This window comes from Oncorhynchus masou, chromosome 32, assembly GCF_036934945.1.
Source record: "Oncorhynchus masou masou isolate Uvic2021 chromosome 32, UVic_Omas_1.1, whole genome shotgun sequence".
Classification (NCBI taxonomy): Eukaryota; Metazoa; Chordata; class Actinopteri; order Salmoniformes; family Salmonidae; genus Oncorhynchus; species Oncorhynchus masou.
Window position 1 is genome coordinate 19,064,717 of NC_088243.1, and position 20,297 is coordinate 19,085,013.

General features: G+C 44.1%; 1 protein-coding gene across 1 annotated transcript in view; it reads left to right on the plus strand.

Moving 5' to 3' along the window:
- The window catches only part of LOC135526930 (serine/threonine-protein kinase D1-like), a 58,539-nt gene that overhangs the window by 29,351 nt on the left and 8,891 nt on the right, over positions 1-20,297 (plus strand). Inside the window, exons 3-18 of the mRNA XM_064955599.1 lie at positions 469-600; positions 2,671-2,834; positions 4,182-4,205; positions 4,458-4,662; positions 5,827-5,904; positions 6,326-6,518; positions 7,648-7,771; positions 8,164-8,241; positions 8,533-8,821; positions 9,181-9,233; positions 9,820-9,892; positions 10,200-10,306; positions 10,570-10,731; positions 11,409-11,507; positions 14,424-14,691; positions 16,297-16,382. Of these exons, the coding sequence (XP_064811671.1) occupies positions 469-600; positions 2,671-2,834; positions 4,182-4,205; positions 4,458-4,662; positions 5,827-5,904; positions 6,326-6,518; positions 7,648-7,771; positions 8,164-8,241; positions 8,533-8,821; positions 9,181-9,233; positions 9,820-9,892; positions 10,200-10,306; positions 10,570-10,731; positions 11,409-11,507; positions 14,424-14,691; positions 16,297-16,382 (2,135 nt within the window). The remainder of the gene's footprint in view (positions 1-468; positions 601-2,670; positions 2,835-4,181; positions 4,206-4,457; positions 4,663-5,826; positions 5,905-6,325; positions 6,519-7,647; positions 7,772-8,163; positions 8,242-8,532; positions 8,822-9,180; positions 9,234-9,819; positions 9,893-10,199; positions 10,307-10,569; positions 10,732-11,408; positions 11,508-14,423; positions 14,692-16,296; positions 16,383-20,297) is intronic.

The window sequence follows — 20,297 nt, forward strand, 5'->3', positions numbered from 1 at the left end:
CCAAACATATATTGGCCTTTAAACAAAAGGCAAAACAATAATTTGAATAAATTGAAGCAGTTTACCCAGCAGAATGGCTAATCAGAATGTATCCTACTTGAGCGTGCTAAGACAAGCATGTTGGTGGGGAGATATGTGTGTTTGTTGAGGCAGTCTACTCTCATGCTGTGCTCTCCACTCTATCCCATTGGCCCAATGCAGCCTAACTGCACCAGCCAATCAGAAAATCACAACTCCATATGCAGCAAAAAGCCTTGGTTACCTCAACATATACAAATACTGTACCAGGGAACGGCCATTCATTTTTAATTGTACATCCATTGAAAACACCGTCCCACTACACTACTATTATATCACTATTCACAGAATACAACTCAGTTCTTGAGTACTGTTTAAATCTAGGAGTGTGAGGAAAATGTTGGAATTGAACCATTGACTGTTGTTGTCATTGTCGTTGTCCTGTTCTAGCCTCTGCCACAGTGGAGGACTTCCAGATCCGTCCCCATGGCTTGTTTGTCCACTCCTACCGGTCCCCTGCCTTCTGTGACCACTGTGGAGAGATGCTGTGGGGCCTGGTGAGACAGGGTCTCAAGTGTGAAGGTAGGTACTGTATAGAAGGAGCTCTGGGTTGCGTCTCAAGTGGCACCCTATTCCCCATATAGTGCACTACTTTTGACCAGAGCTCTGGTGGGAAGTAGTGCACTTTGTAGGGAATAGGGTACAATTTTGGATACCGCCGTGGACCTATTTCAAGAAATGTAATTAGGTTCCAGCCACTCTGACACCATTACATAACTTTCTAAGAGGGGATATTATCAGGGTACATTGGATACAGGCCACTCAGGTGTACTCTGGTCCGAAGAGGTCTCTTCAGGGTCCACGATGAGCAGCAAAGTCCCTGCTTGAAGAGTGTTGAGAAGAAGAAAACAATTTGTCTTCTGTCAGGCTGGAGGCAGTTGGAAAGTGGTTGGAAAGGTCGTGCATAGAGGGGATGAAGGTACACACAATAGCCTAACATGTATAAAAGTATTACATAATGTGGTGTCTGACTGGAATGGTGGCGAGCTCATGGAGGAAAGTTTCCCAAAGACAAAGTTTCAACTATCCATGAATGACTTGTTCCAATAGATGACTCCTACTAATACTGAACAAAAATATAAATGCAACATGCAACAATTTCAAAGATTTTACTGAGTTACGGTTCATATAAGGAAATCAATCAATTGAAATAAAGCCCAAATCTATGGATTTCACTGTTGGACACTGATACCTTAAAAAAAGTAATGTTGTGGATCAGAAAACCAGTCCGTTTCTGGTGTGACCACCATTTGCCACATGCAGTGCGACACCTCTCTTCCACATAAAGTTGATCAGGCTGTTGATTGTGGCCTGAGGAATGTTGTTCCACTCATCTTCAATGGCTGTGCGTTGCTGGATAGTTGCTGGATATTGGTGGGAAGAAGCTGTCATCACGTCAATCCAGAGCATACCCATACATGTTCAATGCGTGACATGTCTGGTGAGTATGCAGGCCGTGGAAGAACTGGGACATTTTCAGCTTACAAGAATTGTGTAGTGATCCTTGCGACATGGGGCCATGCATTATCATGCTGAAACATGAGGTGTTGGTGGTGGATGAATGGCACGACAATGGGCCACAGGATCTTGTCAGGGTATCTACAGTATATGCATTCAAATTGTCATCAATAAAATGCATTGTGTTTGTTGTCCATAGTTTATGTTCGTTGTCCGTAGCATAACCCCACCGCCACCATGGGGCACTCTGTTCACAACGTTGACATCAGCAAACAGCTCACCCACATGACGCCATACATACTGTCTGCCATCTGCTCGGTACAGTTGAAACCGGGATTCATCTGTGAAGAGTACACTTCTCCAGCGTACCAGTGGCCATTAAAGGTGAGCATTTGCCCACTGAAGTCGGTTATGACGCTGAACTGCAGTCAGGTCAAGACCCTAAGAACGACGAGAATGCAGATGAGATTCCCTGAGACTGTTTCGGACAGTTTATGCAGAAATTCTTTGGTTACGCAAACCCACTTATTCACCAACTGTCTGGGTGGTTGTTCTCAGATGACCCCGCAGGTGAAGAAGCCGGATGTGTGGGTCCTGGGCTGGCGTGGTTACACGTGGTCTGCAGTTTTGAGGCCGGTTGAATGTACTGCCAAATTCTCTAAAACAATGTTGGAGCTGGCTAATAGTAGATAAATGAGCATTAAATTCTCTGGCAACAGCTCTAGTGGGCATTCCTGCAGTCAGCATGCCAATTGCACGCTCCCTCAAAACCTGAGACATCTATGGCAATGCACCTGTGTAATGATCATGCTGTTTAATCAGCTTCTTGATATGCCACACCTGTCAGATGGATGGATTACCTTGGCAAATAAGAAACACTCACTAACAGGAATGTCAACAAGTTTGTGCACCACATTTGAGAGAAATAAGCTTTCTGTGTGTATGAAACATTTATGGGATCTTTTATTTCAGTTCATGAAACATGGGATCAACAGTTGACATGTTCAATTTATATTTTTGTTCAGTGTAGTTCCATAAAGACAGTCTCTCACAAGTTTGATGCAAGTATAAAAATGACCACGTTACACGTGAACTCACCTTTGCTCTGAAACCGCTTGTTTCTCTCCCCTGAAGGTTGTGGTCTGAACTATCACAAGCGCTGTGCCTTTAAAATCCCAAATAACTGCAGTGGTATCCGCAAGCGGAGGTTGTCCAATGTCTCTCTGACCGGCTTGACCACACTGACCACCACACGGTCCAATGAACCTTCGCCTTTCACCTCCGACGAGGCCTTACTGGTGAGTTTACTCTGGTTACTGGTGAGTTTACCCCTGGTTACTGGTGAGTTTACCCCTGGATACTGGTGAGTTTACCCTGGTTACTGGTGAGTTTACCCCTGGTTACTGGTGACTTTACCTTGGTTACTGGTGAGTTTATCCTGGTTACTGGTGAGTTTACCCCTGGTTACTGGTGAGTTTATCCCTGGTTACTGGTGAGTTTACCCTGGTTACTGGTGAGTTTACCCTGGTTACTGGTGAGTTTACCCCTGGTTACTGGTGAGTTTACCCCTGAATACTGGTGAGTTTACCCTGGTTACTGGTGAGTTTACCCCTGGTTACTTGTGAGTTTATCCCTGGTTATTGGTGAGTTTACCCTGGTTACTGGTGAGTTTATCCTGGTTACTGGTGAGTTTATCCCTGGTTACTGGTGAGTTTATCCCTGGTTACTGGTGAGTTTATCCCTGGTTACTGGTGAGTTTACCCTGGTTACTGGTGAGGTTACCCTGGTTACTGATGAGTTTACCCTGGTTACTGGTGAGTTTACCCTGGTTACTGGTGAGTTTTCCCCTGGTTACTGGTGAGTTTACCCCTGGTTACTGGTGAGTTTACCCCTGGTTACTGGTGAGTTTACCCTGGTTACTGGTGAGTTTACCCCTGGTTACTGGTGAGTTTATCCCTGGTTACTGGTGAGTTTACCCTGGTTACTGGTGAGTTTACCCCTGGTTACTGGTGAGTTTATCCCTGGTTACTGGTGAGTTTATCCCTGGTTACTGGTGAGTTTATCCCTGGTTACTGGCGAGTTTACCCTGGTTACTGGTGAGTTTACCCTGGTTACTGATGAGTTTTCCCCTGGTTACTGGTGAGTTTACCCTGGTTACTGTGGGTCATCATGAAGAGCTACACACACACATGTGCATGCTCACACGGGCATGGATGGACACACAGACCCAGGCACACACACACACACACACACACACACACACACACACACACACACACACACACACACACACACACACACACACACACACACACACACACACACACACACACACACACACACACACACACAGACGCAGGCACACACACACACACGCCATAGATTACTACAGTACATGCCTATACATTCCCAACCTCTCAATGGCAAATTGTTGAATTATGATGAGTAGCATGTTCCTAATATAAAGGACCTGATGTGATTATGAAGGCCTTTGTGGCTGGTTGTTTTCATTATGAATTCTGTAGGAGCAGGTCTTTACTTCAGCAGCAGTCAGGCATGTGTGTGAATATTGTTATGGTTTAACTCTGATCTCTCTCTTCACCTCCTCCCTGTGTGTCCCTGTTCTCTCCTCGCTGCATGCTCAGTCTCCTGTCAGTCCTGGCATGGAGGTAGGTACCCCAATACCCTGGCCTCACGTATTGCAGTATCAATACGCCTATTATCACCAGAAGCACATCGCTGTTTCCCTGTTTGTTTTGTGTCATATGCCAAAATAAGACAAATAAGACAAAGAAAGGAGATTGAATAATATAATCTTAGCTTAGGTTGTTGTTGCTTGTGATCTGTTAACCACCATGTGCCTTGCTCTGAGTGGGGCATCAGAGCAACACTGACTAGTCTACCCTGCTTACCCTCCACAGCAAAAGACGCAGACAGACTTCTTTTCTGGCAGAGAGAGAAGGTCCTCTTCCTACATCGGCCGACCTATAGAGTTAGACAAAATCCTCCTGTCCAAAGTTAAGGTGCCTCACACCCTCGTCATCCACTCCTACACACGCCCCACCGTCTGCCAGCACTGCAAGAAGCTACTCAAGGGCCTGTTCCGTCAAGGCCTGCAATGCAAAGGTACCGTAGGGGTTCAGAGAAACTTGAGATAATGATAGAGGTTACCAGTGGTTGGTCGGAGGAGGTGGGGATGATAGTGAGTCACACAGTACATACTGTTATACTGTGTGACTCACCTGTGGGCTTTCGCCAGCTCAATATTATTATGGTATTATTTTTGGAAATCTCAAGACTCTGTTGTCACAGAGTTGGCAAAGCTAACAGATGGCAGTTGTTTCTACCTCAAGCTTTCTTCGTGACATCTTAAATAACTATTGTGGCCTGATTAATAGATAGCCCTGTAACTTTATAATTACATGCTAATTGCAAATGCAGAAACAGTGTTGTGACTACCATAGACGTCATATAATTCACAGATGCACTGTAACTCTATGGTTACTACAGTGTACACAAGAATATGTCAATCATTATTTGAATATGTTGGTAACCCATTGTATACAAGTGATAACGCCCTCAAATATTGGAACGGTTGGCCGGCTCTCGACTTAGTCTCGGGTGTAACACACTAGGCATAGTGGGTGCGGAGTCAGGTGTCGGAGGCACTCTCCACGAAACTGGGCGTAATAAAACAAAAGCCCAAAACAGGTAACTAAACAACACGCACTACCACACATCACACAGTGGGAAAAAGACCCAAGCCCGCACAAAGAGCAGGCGGGCCTACCGGCTTAAATAGCCCAACTCAAAATGTAAAAAAGAAACAGGTGAAACAAATCAGACAAAACCAACAGAAAATGGAAAAGGGATCGGTGGCAGTTAGTAGGCCGGTGACGACGACTGCCTAGCGCCACCCGAACAGGAAGAGGAGCCACCTTCGGTAGGAGTCGTGACATTGAGCTTAACAACACCCTTTCCAAACACCGGCTTCTCGGACATTATCACTTCAATAGAGTTGTACTTTATATATTCAGCAGAACAGAGTGTGATAGTATCGTGTGTGAGACAGTTCATTAGGTACTCTAGCAGACAGATAAGGGTCTGTTTGTACTCACAGTGCTATTAGATAGGTTTCATATGGACAGGCCATCTCTCTCTCTCTCTCTCTCTCCTTTCTCTCTCTCTCTCTCTCTCTCTCCTTTCTCTCTCTCTCTCTCCTTTCTCTATCTTTATCCTTCCCATCTTACACACTCTCTCACTCTCTCTGTTTCTCTCTCACGGTTACAGATTGCAAATTCAACTGTCATAAACGATGTGCGCCCAAAGTGCCAAACAACTGCCTTGGAGAAGTGTCTAAAACTGAAGGCAAGTTTCACTTTAGATAGTCATTTGCTTTAAGTATGGCAGATTTCCCCTAGTAAGTGGTGGTCCATCTCATGTAGTTTCCAAGAAATGTCACAGGATTGAGATATTTTTCTTTCAATTCTGCAACATTTACTTCAGTTATGAGAGACTGTAGGAAGAGAATCATATGTAGGACACCAGCTGAATTCTTGGAAGTACCAGAATATTCCTTGAAATATCAACAGAATTATGACTGTGAAATGATGTCACTGTTTTATTTAAAAATCTCTCCCACACTACCACTCTGATATTCTTTGTATTTTCCGCTTTTTGTTCCTTATTTCTTCTTTTAAAAAACAGGGTTTCTCTGTCATACTTCATTTTCTACTATTCTCTTTGTCTACACCTTGTGTGTTTCCACCTGTTGCTCCTCCTCCTCCAGATCTGCTGAGCTCAGGGGCGGAGTCTGATGTGGGGATGGGGGAGGGTTGTGACGACCACGACAGTGACATGAACAGTGGTCTGATGGATGACATGGAGGAGGCCATAGTGCCTGACTCGGGCCTGCTGGAGGCTGGCCATGGGGAAATGGGAGACCTCCATGACCCAGAGGATGACTGCAACAGGGCTATAAGGTGATTGACTGGGCCTGGGACTAGGACAGGGGGACCCCCAATGGCTATGGCTGTGGATATGTACAGTAGTCATAGGTCCTGTTAAAATATCCATTCTAGCATACTGCTTAGAATGAAGCAATTTACCCCGGCTCAACCCTTACCCTACCCAACCCTAACCCTAGCTTCATGTCCACATTCCGGTTCAACCCTTAGCCTTAACCACAACCCTAACCCTAGCTTCATGTCCACATTCCGGTTCAACCCTTAGCCTTAACCACAACCCTAACCCTAGCTTCATGTCCACATTCCGGTTCAACCCTTAGCCTTAACCACAACCCTAACCCTAGCTTCATGTCCACATTCCGGTTCAAGCCTTAGCCTTAACCACAACCCTGACCCTAGCTTCATGTCCACATTCCGGTTCAACCCTTAGCCTTAACCACAACCCTAACCCTAGCTTCATGTCCACATTCCGGTTCAAGCCTTAGCCTTAACCACAACCCTAACCCTAGCTTCATGTCCACATTCCGGTTCAACCCTTAGCCTTAACCACAACCCGAACCCTAGCTTCATGTCCACATTCCGGTTCAACCCTTAGCTTTAACCACAACCCTAACCCTAGCTTCATGTCCACATTCCGGTTCAACCCTTAGCCTTAACCACAACCCTAACCCTAGCTTCATGTCCACATTCCGGTTCAACCCTTAGCCTTAACCACAACCCTAACCCTAGCTTCATGTCCATATTCCGGTTCAACCCTTAGCCTTAAACACAACCCTAACCCTAGCTTCATGTCCACATTCCGGTTCAACCCTTAGCCTTAACCACAACCCTAACCCTAGCTTCATGTCCACATTCCGGTTCAACCCTTAGCCTTAACCTCAACCCTAACCCTAGCTTCATGTCCACATTCCGGTTCAACCCTTAGCCTTAACCACAACCCTGACCCTAGCTTCATGTCCACATTCCGGTTCAACCCTTAGCCTTAACCTCAACCCTAACCCTAGCTTCATGTCCACATTCCGGTTCAACCCTTAGCCTTAACCACAACCCTGACCCAATCCGTAACCCTAACTGAGTCCTGAAGTTGAGAAGAAAAGCATTCACACGGCCAGAGTTTTTATGTTTGACTCCCTTCATTTCAAAGCCCATCTACTAGCAACAACATCCCACTTATGCGAGTGGTCCAGTCAGTCAAAAACACCAAGAGGAAAAGTAGCAATATCATGAAGGAAGGTTGGCTAGTGCACTTCAGCAGCAAAGACACTCTGGTAAGTCTGATTATATGAATGTATTTTTATCACACCAACTAATCAATCTGCTGTAGAGTGGCAAAATTCCATGATTTCTGGAAAACCTGCAAATTTTGGAAAACGTACTGAAAATTTGCAACACTAATGTTCTGCCATTTTATAGACTTCATCTTTTCTGTGTTTTTTTGTAATGTTTTGTGTGTTTTGTGTAATTTATTTTGGGAATGCATGTCTTTTTAAATGTTAAATGTTGTTTTTATTTAGTCAAATCTGCTATGGGCACTGACCTATGGCATAATAGATGCTGTATGAGTAGATGGAAACCCCCATTGCCAAGAGGGGGAACCCACCAGGAAAATATGTTATGTAGTCCCAGTCTGTGCAAGGCTCTCGATCTGTTTCCACTTCAGAGGAAAAGACACTACTGGAGGCTGGACAGCAAATGCATCACCCTTTTCCAGAATGACACAGGCAGCAAATACTACAAGGTAAGAAATCAATTGATATGTTATATAGATTATTATGGGTGAAGGGTGAATGGAATCTAAGAACTGAAGTTAATGGACCAAGACATTGATCAGACATTGATCAGATTGAAATATCATGTTTATATTGAAATGCAAGTACTCTAACCACTGTAAAGCGACTGCTACTACAACAATCAATCAAATGTATTTCATAAAGCACTTTGTACAACAGCTGTTGTCACAAAGCACTTGACAGTAACCCGGCCTAGACCCCAAACAACAAAGAGCAATACTACCTCTGCTATGCGGCAGGAAATTCCGTTGTCAGAGGTGTTGTCTCTGGACCCAGCCAAGACCTTCAACCTGCTGTCTGAGGGCTCCAACGCCCACTGCTTTGAGATCGCCACGGGCAGCCTGGTCTACTACGTAGGGGAGAACCTGGCGAGGCCGGAGGGCCCGGGGAGCATGTCGGCCCACAGCAGTATGCTGGTCAGCGGGGTCGGGCCGGATGTGGCCAGGATGTGGGAGATGGCCATCCAGCATGCCCTCATGCCCGCCATCTCTAAAGGACTGTCACACGGGTCACGTCACAGTGGCCACAGTAAGTATAAGCAGAGTTAATTGGATAGATGAACTCTTATAGAAATGAATGTAATATTATTGAAGCAACCTTGTATTACTCAGCACTAGGGTTGCAAAATTCTGGTAACGTTCCCAAAATTCCCAGGTTTTCCAGAAATCCTGCTTGGAAGATTCCTGGAATCAGGAGGGGAATAGGCAGGAAATCCTAAAGCCTCCAACCAGGATTTCTGGGAATTTGGGGAAAGTTACCAGAATTTTGTAACCCTACTTAGCATTAGGAAGGAACACTCTCAAGGTTATAGTATGGAAGACTATTAACTCTTATGGAATACTCTTAACTCTTATGGAATACTCTTAACATTTCCCTTACATCAACAGAGGATGTTTCCATCAGTATTTCAGTGTCCAACTGCCAGATTCAAGAGAATGTGGTAAGTAGGATTTGGTCTCACGTTATTTGAACAACTTTGGCTATATTTTTATTTTCAGATTTAGTGACTATAATGTTGGTCATAATATATCTATATTATATATAATATTGCTGTAATAATATATTGCGGGTCATGCCTGCTCCTCATGTATGGTTAGATTATTTTTTAGATTTTGTAGGATTTAAAAAAATAATAGACAAAAGACAGTAGACAACTTAACATTCCACAGACATGGATCCACTAAACTAGACATGACAGTGGCTGGGACTGTCCAACCTTCAACATAAAGAAAAAAGCTGAATGCGTGGTTAGATTTCTGAGGTGACATCATCTTCTAAGTAGCTCAAATGGAGATGATTTTGATTACCCACTCAGCCAAGCAGTTGCCATAGCTACTCTCGATAATTAGTCACAGTACCACTGGTTATAATTATATTTCTGGGTAACTCTTCCAGTCGTGTATGAGATTAGTGGGTATTAAGTTGTCATGTGAGAAGAGATAAAAATGGTTGTAGACAAACCAAAAACTAAATATTTGTGACAGTATGCACATTTAAACCCATTGACTGGATTTTCACACCTACAGGATATCAGCTCAGTGTATCAGATATTCCCGGATGAAGTCCTTGGATCGGGCCAATTTGGGATTGTTTATGGAGGTGATGCATTTGTACCTCCTTGTCACACTGATAACCTGGCAAAAAAAAGTGTTCACTTGATTGCACGAGGGACACAGCCTTTTATAACAATTCTCTCCTAATCTCATGCCAGAAAAATATTTGCATGACCAAGAAGGTGTTTATTATATTGTGAAATAATGCAGTACATTGTTAAAAGGTGTTCATCAGATCAATTTTAATCTTTTGAAAAAGTATTTGAGATAGTCATTAATTCAGAGAAGTAAAACCTGTTTAAACCTGTAACCTGCCATTGATTTCTCCATAATATAATGTATCCATACTACAGGAAAGCACCGAAAAACTGGCCGGGATGTAGCAATTAAGATCATTGACAAGTTACGCTTCCCCACCAAGCAGGAGAGCCAGCTACGCAATGAGGTCGCCATCCTTCAGGTAAACACACCAGTACGCGTGGCCCTATGTGCTCCTATGAAACACACACTATTAGAACCTTTTTCTCAGATGTTGCCAGACACACGTTATGATGAACACATGAGAGGAAAAACAACAGACCTAAAGACAAAAATAGAGATATTGTCTCAGGAGGTAAATAATGAAGTTATTATCATGACAACACAGTGGGTGTTTGGAGAGCCTGTCGAGCTCTCTGCCTGCTTCCTTTAAAAGGCTCCTGTGTTTCTGTGTTTACTTCCTAGAACCTGCACCACCCTGGGGTAGTGAACCTGGAGTGCATGTTTGAGACGCCGGAGCGCGTCTTCGTTGTCATGGAGAAGCTCCACGGAGACATGCTGGAGATGATCCTGTCCAGTGAGAAGGGCAGGCTGCCTGAACGCATCACCAAGTTCTTCGTCTCACAGGTAACCCTGGCTGACAAGCGTTGTCGCTCGCAGACAATGGACGGATGTGCTGTAGCAGTGCCACACACCTGCTTTTACTGTGACACTCACATACTGTATACTGTATAGAAACACAGTCAGTGAAGTAAAAGGTTTACAGGTATGCTTATGTATTTTTCTGATAATAATATTATAATATTTGTTTAATCACGTGTTGTTGCACTTTTCACTATGATATGTAATGTATTAGTTGCTCTTTGCTGTAGTCAAATGACCTAGTGGCCTCATGGCTGAAATGTTATTCATATTTTTAAACATGATTTGTTTTTAAACGCAGAAAATCCAGTGTTTCTATGTCAAACTAATATTTTTGTTATATTTCAGACTTCTGTGATGTATATAAAGTGTAATATTAGGATGCAAACTCTCAATGTAATACATTTCAACTCTATATCTGACATGGTACAGGTGTCTTCTTTTTTTAAAGCCCATAACCATGTGTTTGAGTTGTATGCTTTTGTTTCAAAGTAGATTTGTTTAAGACTACCAAGAAACAGTCAGTGTGAAACTGATTTAGCTCATTGCAGTAATGTTTGACAGTATATAAATGCAAATGACCAGATTATATTAAATGTTTTAATCATCCCTAATTAAAGTAATCATTCACTGTGTAATCATTAATTTCACATATTTTTCAGATTCTTCAGGCTCTTCGTCATCTCCACTTCAAGAATATCGTCCACTGTGACCTCAAACCAGAGAACGTCTTACTGGCGTCCGCAGACGCTTTTCCACAAGTAAGCAAACCTTCAGCTCATCCCCCAAACAAGCCAAAACAGACACCTTCAGCTCATCCCCCAAACAAGCCAAAACAGACACCTACAGCTCATCCCTCAAACAAGCCAAAACAGACACCTACAGCTCATCCCCCAAACAAGCCAAAACAGACACCTTCAGCTCATCCCCCAAACAAGCCAAAACAGACACCTACAGCTCATCCCCCAAACAAGCCAAAACAGACACCTTCAGCTCATCCTCCAAACAAGCCAAAACAGACACCTACAGCTCATCCCCCAAACAAGCCAAAACAGACACCTACAGCTCATCCCCCAAACCAGCCAAAACAGACACCTACAGCTCATCCCCCAAACAAGCCAAAACAGACACCTACAGCTCATCCCCCAAACAAGCCAAAACAGACACCTACAGCTCATCCCCCAAACAAGCCAAAACAGACACCTTCAGCTCATCCCCCAAACAAGCCCAAACAGACACCTTCAGCTCATCCCCCAAACAAGCCAAAACAGACACCTACAGCTCATCCCCCAAACCAGCCAAAACAGACACCTACAGCTCATCCCCCAAACAAGCCAAAACAGACACCTACAGCTCATCCCCCAAACAAGCCAAAACAGACACCTACAGCTCATCCCCCAAACAAGCCAAAACAGACACCTACAGCTCATCCCCCAAACAAGCCAAAACAGACACCTACAGCTCATCCCCCAAACAAGCCAAAACAGACACCTACAGCTCATCCCCCAAACAAGCCAAAACAGACACCTACAGCTCATCCCCCAAACAAGCCAAAACAGAAACATCAAGTTCACAGACATAAACAGACATTCATCTATCAGTCTACTCTAAGATAATGTGGATGATTATGGAAACTGCACGCTCAGTGTCTCTACAATCTTCTATGTCTCTTGATTTTAATGATACACTCCCAATTATGCTGCCCTTCTCTCCATAGCCATAGCCCAGTACTGCTCTGTACTGTACTATGAGTCACTGTCTTAGGCATGGCCAGGCATTGGATGGGTGTTAAACAAATTGCATTTGTGTTATTTACAACAAATATTTTCTGAAAGGGAAGAAAGAGAGTCCGTTCTTATATATCTGTATTTCATTTCCCCAAATATGCTCTGGCAACATCACTGGCGTCATTATAGTGCTGAGAACTGACATCCTCTGGCAACATCACTGGCGTCATTATAGTGCTGGGAACTGACATCCTCTGGCAACATCACTAGCGTTATTATTGTGCTGAGAAATGACATCCTCTGGCAACATCACTAGCGTCATTATAGTGCTGGGAACTGACATCCTCTGGCAACATCACTAGCGTTATTATTGTGCTGAGAACTGACATCCTCTGGCAACATCACTAGCATCATTATAGTGCTGAGAACTGACATCCTCTGGCAACATCACTAGCGTTATTATAGTGCTGAGAACTGACATCCTCTGGCAACATCACTAGCGTTATTATTGTGCTGAGAACTGACATCCTCTGGCAACATCACTAGCGTTATTATTGTGCTGAGAACTGACATCCTCTGGCAACATCACTAGCGTCATTATAGTGCTGGGAACTGACATCCTCTGGCAACATCACTGGCGTCATTATAGTGCTGGGAACTGACATCCTCTGGCAACATCACTAGCGTTATTATTGTGCTGAGAACTGACATCCTCTGGCAACATCACTGGCGTCATTATAGTGCTGGGAACTGACATCCTCTGGCAACATCACTAGCGTTATTATTGTGCTGAGAACTGACATCCTCTGGCAACATCACTGGCGTCATTATAGTGCTGGGAACTGACATCCTCTGGCAACATCACTAGCGTTATTATTGTGCTGAGAACTGACATCCTCTGGCAACATCACTAGCGTCATTATAGTGCTGGGAACTGACATCCTCTGGCAACATCACTAGCGTTATTATTGTGCTGAGAACTGACATCCTCTGGCAACATCACTAGCATCATTATAGTGCTGGGAACTGACATCCTCTGGCAACATCACTAGCGTTATTATAGTGCTGAGAACTGACATCCTCTGGCAACATCACTAGCGTTATTATTGTGCTGAGAACTGACATCCTCTGGCAACATCACTAGCGTTATTATTGTGCTGAGAACTGACATCCTCTGGCAACATCACTGGCGTCATTATAGTGCTGAGAACTGACATCCTCTGCAGTCTTGCCAAAGTCTATTTTGGTAGATTTCTGTAGCTACAGTAAATCGTCTGTAGACCATATCGTGTCCATGTCGAACAGACAGTGTGATAATGTTAAGTGGCCTTTTGGATAATCCTTGCCAGGTGATTATTATTATGTCTGTGGAACCAACTGTTTGGATGGCGAACATACAGGATGTTATGTATTAGCCTTCTCTAACAAGTCTTAGTCCAGTTACTCTTGTAGGAAACCCTTGATTACCACCACACTTTCTCATGTTCAAGTGAATACGAGACTTGGAACTGTGGCAGTATAATATTCACTACCACACATGACTGTGTCTCAAACGTCACTGATATTCCCAACATAGTGGGGAATCTAGTGTAATATTCACTACCACACATGACCGTGTCTCAAACGTCACTGATATTCCCAACATAGTGTGGAATCTAGTGTAATATTCACTACCACACATGACCGTGTCTCAAACGTCACTGATATTCTCAACATAGTGGGGAATCTAGTGTAATATTCACTACCACACATGACCGTGTCTCAAACGTCACTGATATTCCCAACATAGTGGGGAATCTAGTGTAATATTCACTACCACACATGACCGTGTCTCAAACGTCACTGATATTCCCAACATAGTGTGGAATCTAGTGTAATATTCACTACCACACATGACCGTGTCTCAAACGTCACTGATATAATTTGAGACACACCCTATCTGTGTCTCAGGTGAAGTTGTGCGACTTTGGCTTTGCCCGCATCATTGGAGAGAAGTCTTTCCGTCGGTCAGTGGTGGGCACTCCGGCCTACCTGGCCCCTGAGGTCCTGAGGAATAAAGGCTACAACCGCTCCCTGGACATGTGGTCTGTGGGGGTCATCATCTACGTCAGCCTCAGCGGCACCTTCCCCTTCAACGAGGACGAGGACATTCACGACCAGATCCAGAATGCTGCCTTCATGTACCCACCCAACCCCTGGAAGAAGGTGTCCCAGGAAGGTGGGTGTCTGTCGAGCAGCATTACTGTGATAAGTCCATTACTGTAAAATAACATTTGATATAGTTGTGTTGGAATGATACATCATTACTCGGAAAATCAGACTAGAATAGCCTCTTCCTGAGTCTCTGTTAGATCTTGTAATCATATAGTGAATGTTTGCTACACGGTCAGAATGCCTTTTATGATAATCTGATTTAGTAGCGGTGCGTTGGTAAAATCACTGGGGAACCCTAGCCAGAAAGAAAAGCCATATTACAACCTATGTGTTGTGATAATTGAGTTGTTTGCTCTAGTTAACATTAGCATTCAACATCTAGCTACATATTGAACTTCCGTCCTCTCAGTCCAGGGGCACAATGTATGAATTTAGGGTTGGATTCGAATCGGCATTATAATCATTGACCAGTACTGAGAATGAAGTAAAATCACAGGCCCAAATCCCTACCTCCATCCATGGCTAATTTAGGAAAGGGACAATTTTATCTAGCCACCGGAGGAACACAACACAACTAGATGCAACAATTTAAGTTGTTTCTGTCAATTACGTATTTATTTTTATGCGATGTGATAGGAGTGAAGCAAAATCCAAACTGGCTTCCCTTGACACGTTTTTTGGTGTGCCAGGACCATTCACTGTTGTGCTCACTCAGTTTAGCTCAAAGCTGATATTTTATACTTTTTTGTCAAGGGAGGCCAAATGCTCACTGGCTTTCCTTGCATTCAATGGTACAGGGGGCAACAATGTCATACTCTTTAGGACCAGACAGAATCAGATAGATGTCATACACATACAGAAACAGAGGGACGCTGTTTCGCTCACTCAGATGCTTTCTCCGGTGAGATACATTCAGCCTCTTGCAAATTGAAAAGAAATTATGAAACACAGAGACTAATGATAAATTTAAAAAAATATGTTTTCACATGAATACATGCATTTACGAGGTCAGTGAGTCAGTTTTATGTTTATCTGAGGGAGTCTGCAGATTTTTTAGAATTGATTCGTGTTAGGGCCTGTCTAGCATAGGAACCTCTCTTATCACAATTTTTCTCACCTCTCGTGCTCAGTGGCTCACAAAACCACTTTGAAAGCCTACAACACATATCCTGGCCCCAACAACTATGCTGCTATTGAATTGGGCGGATGGCATGCGTCATTGTCCGAGAGATGGAAAAGGAAGGAAAGAAAGTGTGTATGAGAGTGAGAGTGAGAGAGAGAGAGAGAGAGAGAGAGAGAGAGAGAGAGAGAGTGTTGTGTGTGAGTGAGACAGAGGGATGAGAAAGCAACAGAGGGAGAGTGTGTGTGTGCTTGAGAGAGAGGGAGGAATAGACAGAGGGGGGGAAGAGAGAGAGTGTGTGAGAGAGAGAACCAATTCTTGTTGCAGCCTATTCATGTGCATAATGCCAAGCGATCCCTGGTACTATAGAGGAGAGCCTAAAGGTCAAGAATCCCAACTGGGACTCAGAGAACCATGACCCCTGAAATAATCTTAACATGATGTTGGCTTTGCTCATTAGCCCTTGCATGGCTCTGAAAGGGGCCTGCACCAAATCCTCTAGGTTTCCCACCATGAGTTATCCTCTGACGGCCTGCTTTGTTGTTCCAGCAATTGACCTCATTAATAACTTGCTGCAAGTCAAGATGAGGAAGCGCTACAGCGTGGACAAGTCGCTCAGCCATGCCTGGCTACAGGTAAGCTCTCCCTACTACATACACTCCATACTGCATATATCACAAAATAGTTTTAAAAATAAGACATTTTCGGCCTGTCTTTCAGCCATCCCTGGCTACAGATAAGCTACCCTTCCATAGCTGCGGAAAGTATGGATGCTGAGGGTGCTGCAGCACCCCCTGAAAAATCACAATTTAAAAATATATTAATAAAAATATATATTAATACAAATATATATTTTTTCTTAAAAGTACCGTGCCTTTAGTAGTATTATCGGGCTGATATAGACCACAGGAGGTTGGTGGACCTTAATTGGGGAGGACAGGCTCGTGGCAATGGCTGAAGCGGAATGAGTGGAATGGTATCACATACATCAAACATATAGTTTCCATGTGTTTGATGCCATTCCATTTCCTCCGTTTCAGCCATTATTATGAGCCGTCCTCCCCTCAGCAGCCTCCACTGATATAGATGTCTGTAATGAATGGAAGGAAAAACATCTGCATCTCCACTTAGTTGTATAATTAAGAACAGTATCTTGCAGGATTCAATAGTTGATATTGTAAGAGTAGTTCCCATGCCTCTTTCTCTGCTATTGTCACTCTAATGGAATCCAGAAAGAACAAAACCCTTTCCTCAAAGATTTACATCAAAAGGTGCAAAGTTATGGGCAAAGACACAAAACATCCACATCAAATTAAATCGTTTTCTTGATCAAATAACATCACTTTTTGTGCAATATTAAATTACTATCCTTACAAACCACTTAATGTAAAGGTACGCTACTGCATTGTACATAGGCTGGTTACCTAGGATTGGACCTGTAGACTTTCTATTACCATGATGAAAAACAATGCACAATGCTGTAATTGAGTACATTGAGAAGTGGTTTGTGATGTGAGAATGTGGCTCCGTTGGTATAGTGTGGCACTTGCAATGCTAGGGTTGTGGGTTCGATTCCCATGGGGGACTGAACATATGAAAATGTATCCACTCACTACTGAAAAGGAATGAATAAAACTTTTCAGTTTTCATGTAGAAAGAAGTTGCATTTGTGAAGTATTTCAAGAAACTGGATAACATGCAGTACCTGTCAAAAGTTTGGACACAACTACTCATTCAAGGGTTTTTCTTTATTTTTACTATTTTCTATGTTATAGAATAATAGTGAAGACATCAACATTATGACATAACACATATGGAATCATGTAGTAACCAAAAAAGTCTTATACAAATAAAAAAATATATTGTATATTTGATATTCTTCAAATAGCCACCCTTTGCCTTGATGAAATCTTTGCACACTCTTGGCATTCTCTCAACCAGCATCACCTGGAATGCTTTTCCAACAGTCTTGAAGAAGTTCCCACATTTGCTGAGTACTTGTTGGCTGCTTTTCCGTCAGTCTGTGGTCCAACTCATCCCAAACCATCTCAATTGGGTTGAGTCTGGGTGATTGTGGAGGCCAGGTCATCTGATGCAACACTCCATCACTCTCCTTCTTGGTCAAATAGCCCTTACACAGCCAGAATGTTGTGGTAGCCATGCTGGTTAAGTGTGCCTTGAATTCTAAATAAATCACTGACAGTGTCATCAGCAAAGCAAACCATCACACCTCCTCCTCCATGCTTCACCAGGTGAAACCACACATGCGGAGATCATCTGTCTCACAAAGACATGATGGTTGGAACCAAAAATCTCAAATTTGGACCACAAAGGCTTGATTCATGTAGATTCATATCATCAAGGCAAAGGGTGGCTAATTTGTAGAATCTCAAATATTAAATATGTTTTCATTTTTGTTTTTTTTGTTCGAATTTTACCCCATTTTCTCCCCAATTTCATGGTATCCAATTGTTTTTAGTAGCTACTATCTTGTCTCATCGCTTCAGCATGCACTCAGGAGAGATGAAGGTTGAAAGTCATGTGTCCTCCGATACACAACCCAACCAAGCCGCAATACTTCTTAACACAGCACGCATCCAACCCAGAAGCCAGCCGCACCAATGTGTCAGAGGAAACACTGTGCACCTGGCAACCTTGGTTAGCGCGCACTGGGCCCGGCCCGCCACAGGAGTCGCTGGTGCGTGATGAGACAAGGACATCCCTACTGGCCAAGCCCTCCCTAACCCGGGCAACGCTAGGCCAATTGTGCGTCACCCCACGGACCTCTCGGTCGCGGCCGATTACAACAGAGCCTGGGCGCGAACCCAGAGTCTCTGATGGCACAGCTGGCGCTGCAGTACAGCACCCTAAACCACTGCGCCACCCAGGAGGCTTGTTTTAATTTGTTAAACACTTTTTTGTTTACTACATGATTCCGTATGGGTTGTTTCATACTTTTGATCTCTTCACTATTATTCTACAATGGAGACAATAGTAAAAATAAAGAAAAACCCTTGAGTAGTAGGTGTGTCCAAAGTTTTGACTGGTATTGTATATCAAGCAAGTATTTTTATATTCCACAAGTATTATCAGATCAACTGCTTTGTTCAGATAATCATCAGACTCAAGTTAGAAATTATGGTAAACAGTAATACAAAAAATCACAAAAGTAGTGCACTGGGCCTTTACTAGTACAGTATGTCTACAACGTGGGGGGGGAAAACTCCTTTAAATTAGAGATTTAACAGACAATGTAACAGATAAAATAAATAAAATGGTACTGTACATACCACAAAGGAGTAAGAAGACTTATTGTATTTGGATAAGTCTGTCAGCCATCCATGGCTACAGTAAGTATTTTATATAATTGTTTCATTTTTATTTTTTAACCCCGTTTTCTCCCCAATTTCATGGTATCCAATTGGTAGTTACAGTCTTGTCTCTTCGCTGTAATAAGCCGCACTGCTTCTTGACACAATGCCCACTTAACCCAGAAGCCAGCCGCACCAATGTGTCGGAGGAAACACGTGCTCCTGGCGATCGTGTCAGTGTGCACAGCGCCCGGGCCGCCACAGGAGTCGCTAGTGTACGATGGGACAAGGACATCCCTGCCTGCCAAACCTTCCCCTAATCCGGATGACACTGGGGCAATTGTGCGCCGCCCCATGCGTCTCCCGGTCGTGGTTGGCTGCGACAGAGCCTGGACTCAAACCCAGAATATCTAGTGGCACAGCTAGCATTGCGTTGCAGTGCCTTAGACCACTACGCCACTCGGGAGGCCGGCCACAGTAAGTCTGTCAGCCATCTATGGCTACACTAAGTCTGTCAGACCCCCCTGGCTACACTAAGTCTGTCAGACCCCCCTGGCTACACTAAGTCTGTCAGACCCCCCTGGCTACACTAAGTCTGTCAGACCCCCCATGGCTACACTAAGTCTGTCAGCCATCTATGGCTACACTAAGTCTGTCAGACCCCCCTGGCTACACTAAGTCTGTCAGACCCCCCATGGCTACACTAAGTCTGTCAGACCCCCCATGGAAACACTAAGTCTGTCAGACCCCCTGGCTACACTAAGACTGTCAGACCCCCCTGGCTACACTAAGTCTGTCAGACCCCCCTGGCTACACATAAGTCTGTCAGACCCCCCATGGCAACACTAAGTCTGTCAGACCCCCCATGGCTACACTAAGTCTGTCAGACCCCCCTGGCTACACTAAGTCTGTCAGTCCCCCGTGGCTACACGAAGTCTGTCAGATCCCCCTGGCTACACTAAGTCTGTCAGACACCTCTGGCTACACTAAGTCTGTCAGATCCACCTGGCTACACTAGGTCTGTCAGATCCCCCCGGCTACACTAAGTCTGTCAGACCCCCCTTGGCTACACTAAGTCTGTCAGACACCTCTGGCTACACTAAGTCTGTCAGATCCACCTGGCTACACTAAGTCTGTCAGATCCCCCATGGCTACACTAAGTCTGTCAGACCCCCCATGGCTACACTAATTCTGTCAGATCCCCCTGGCTACACTAAGTCTGTCAGATCCCCCTGGCTA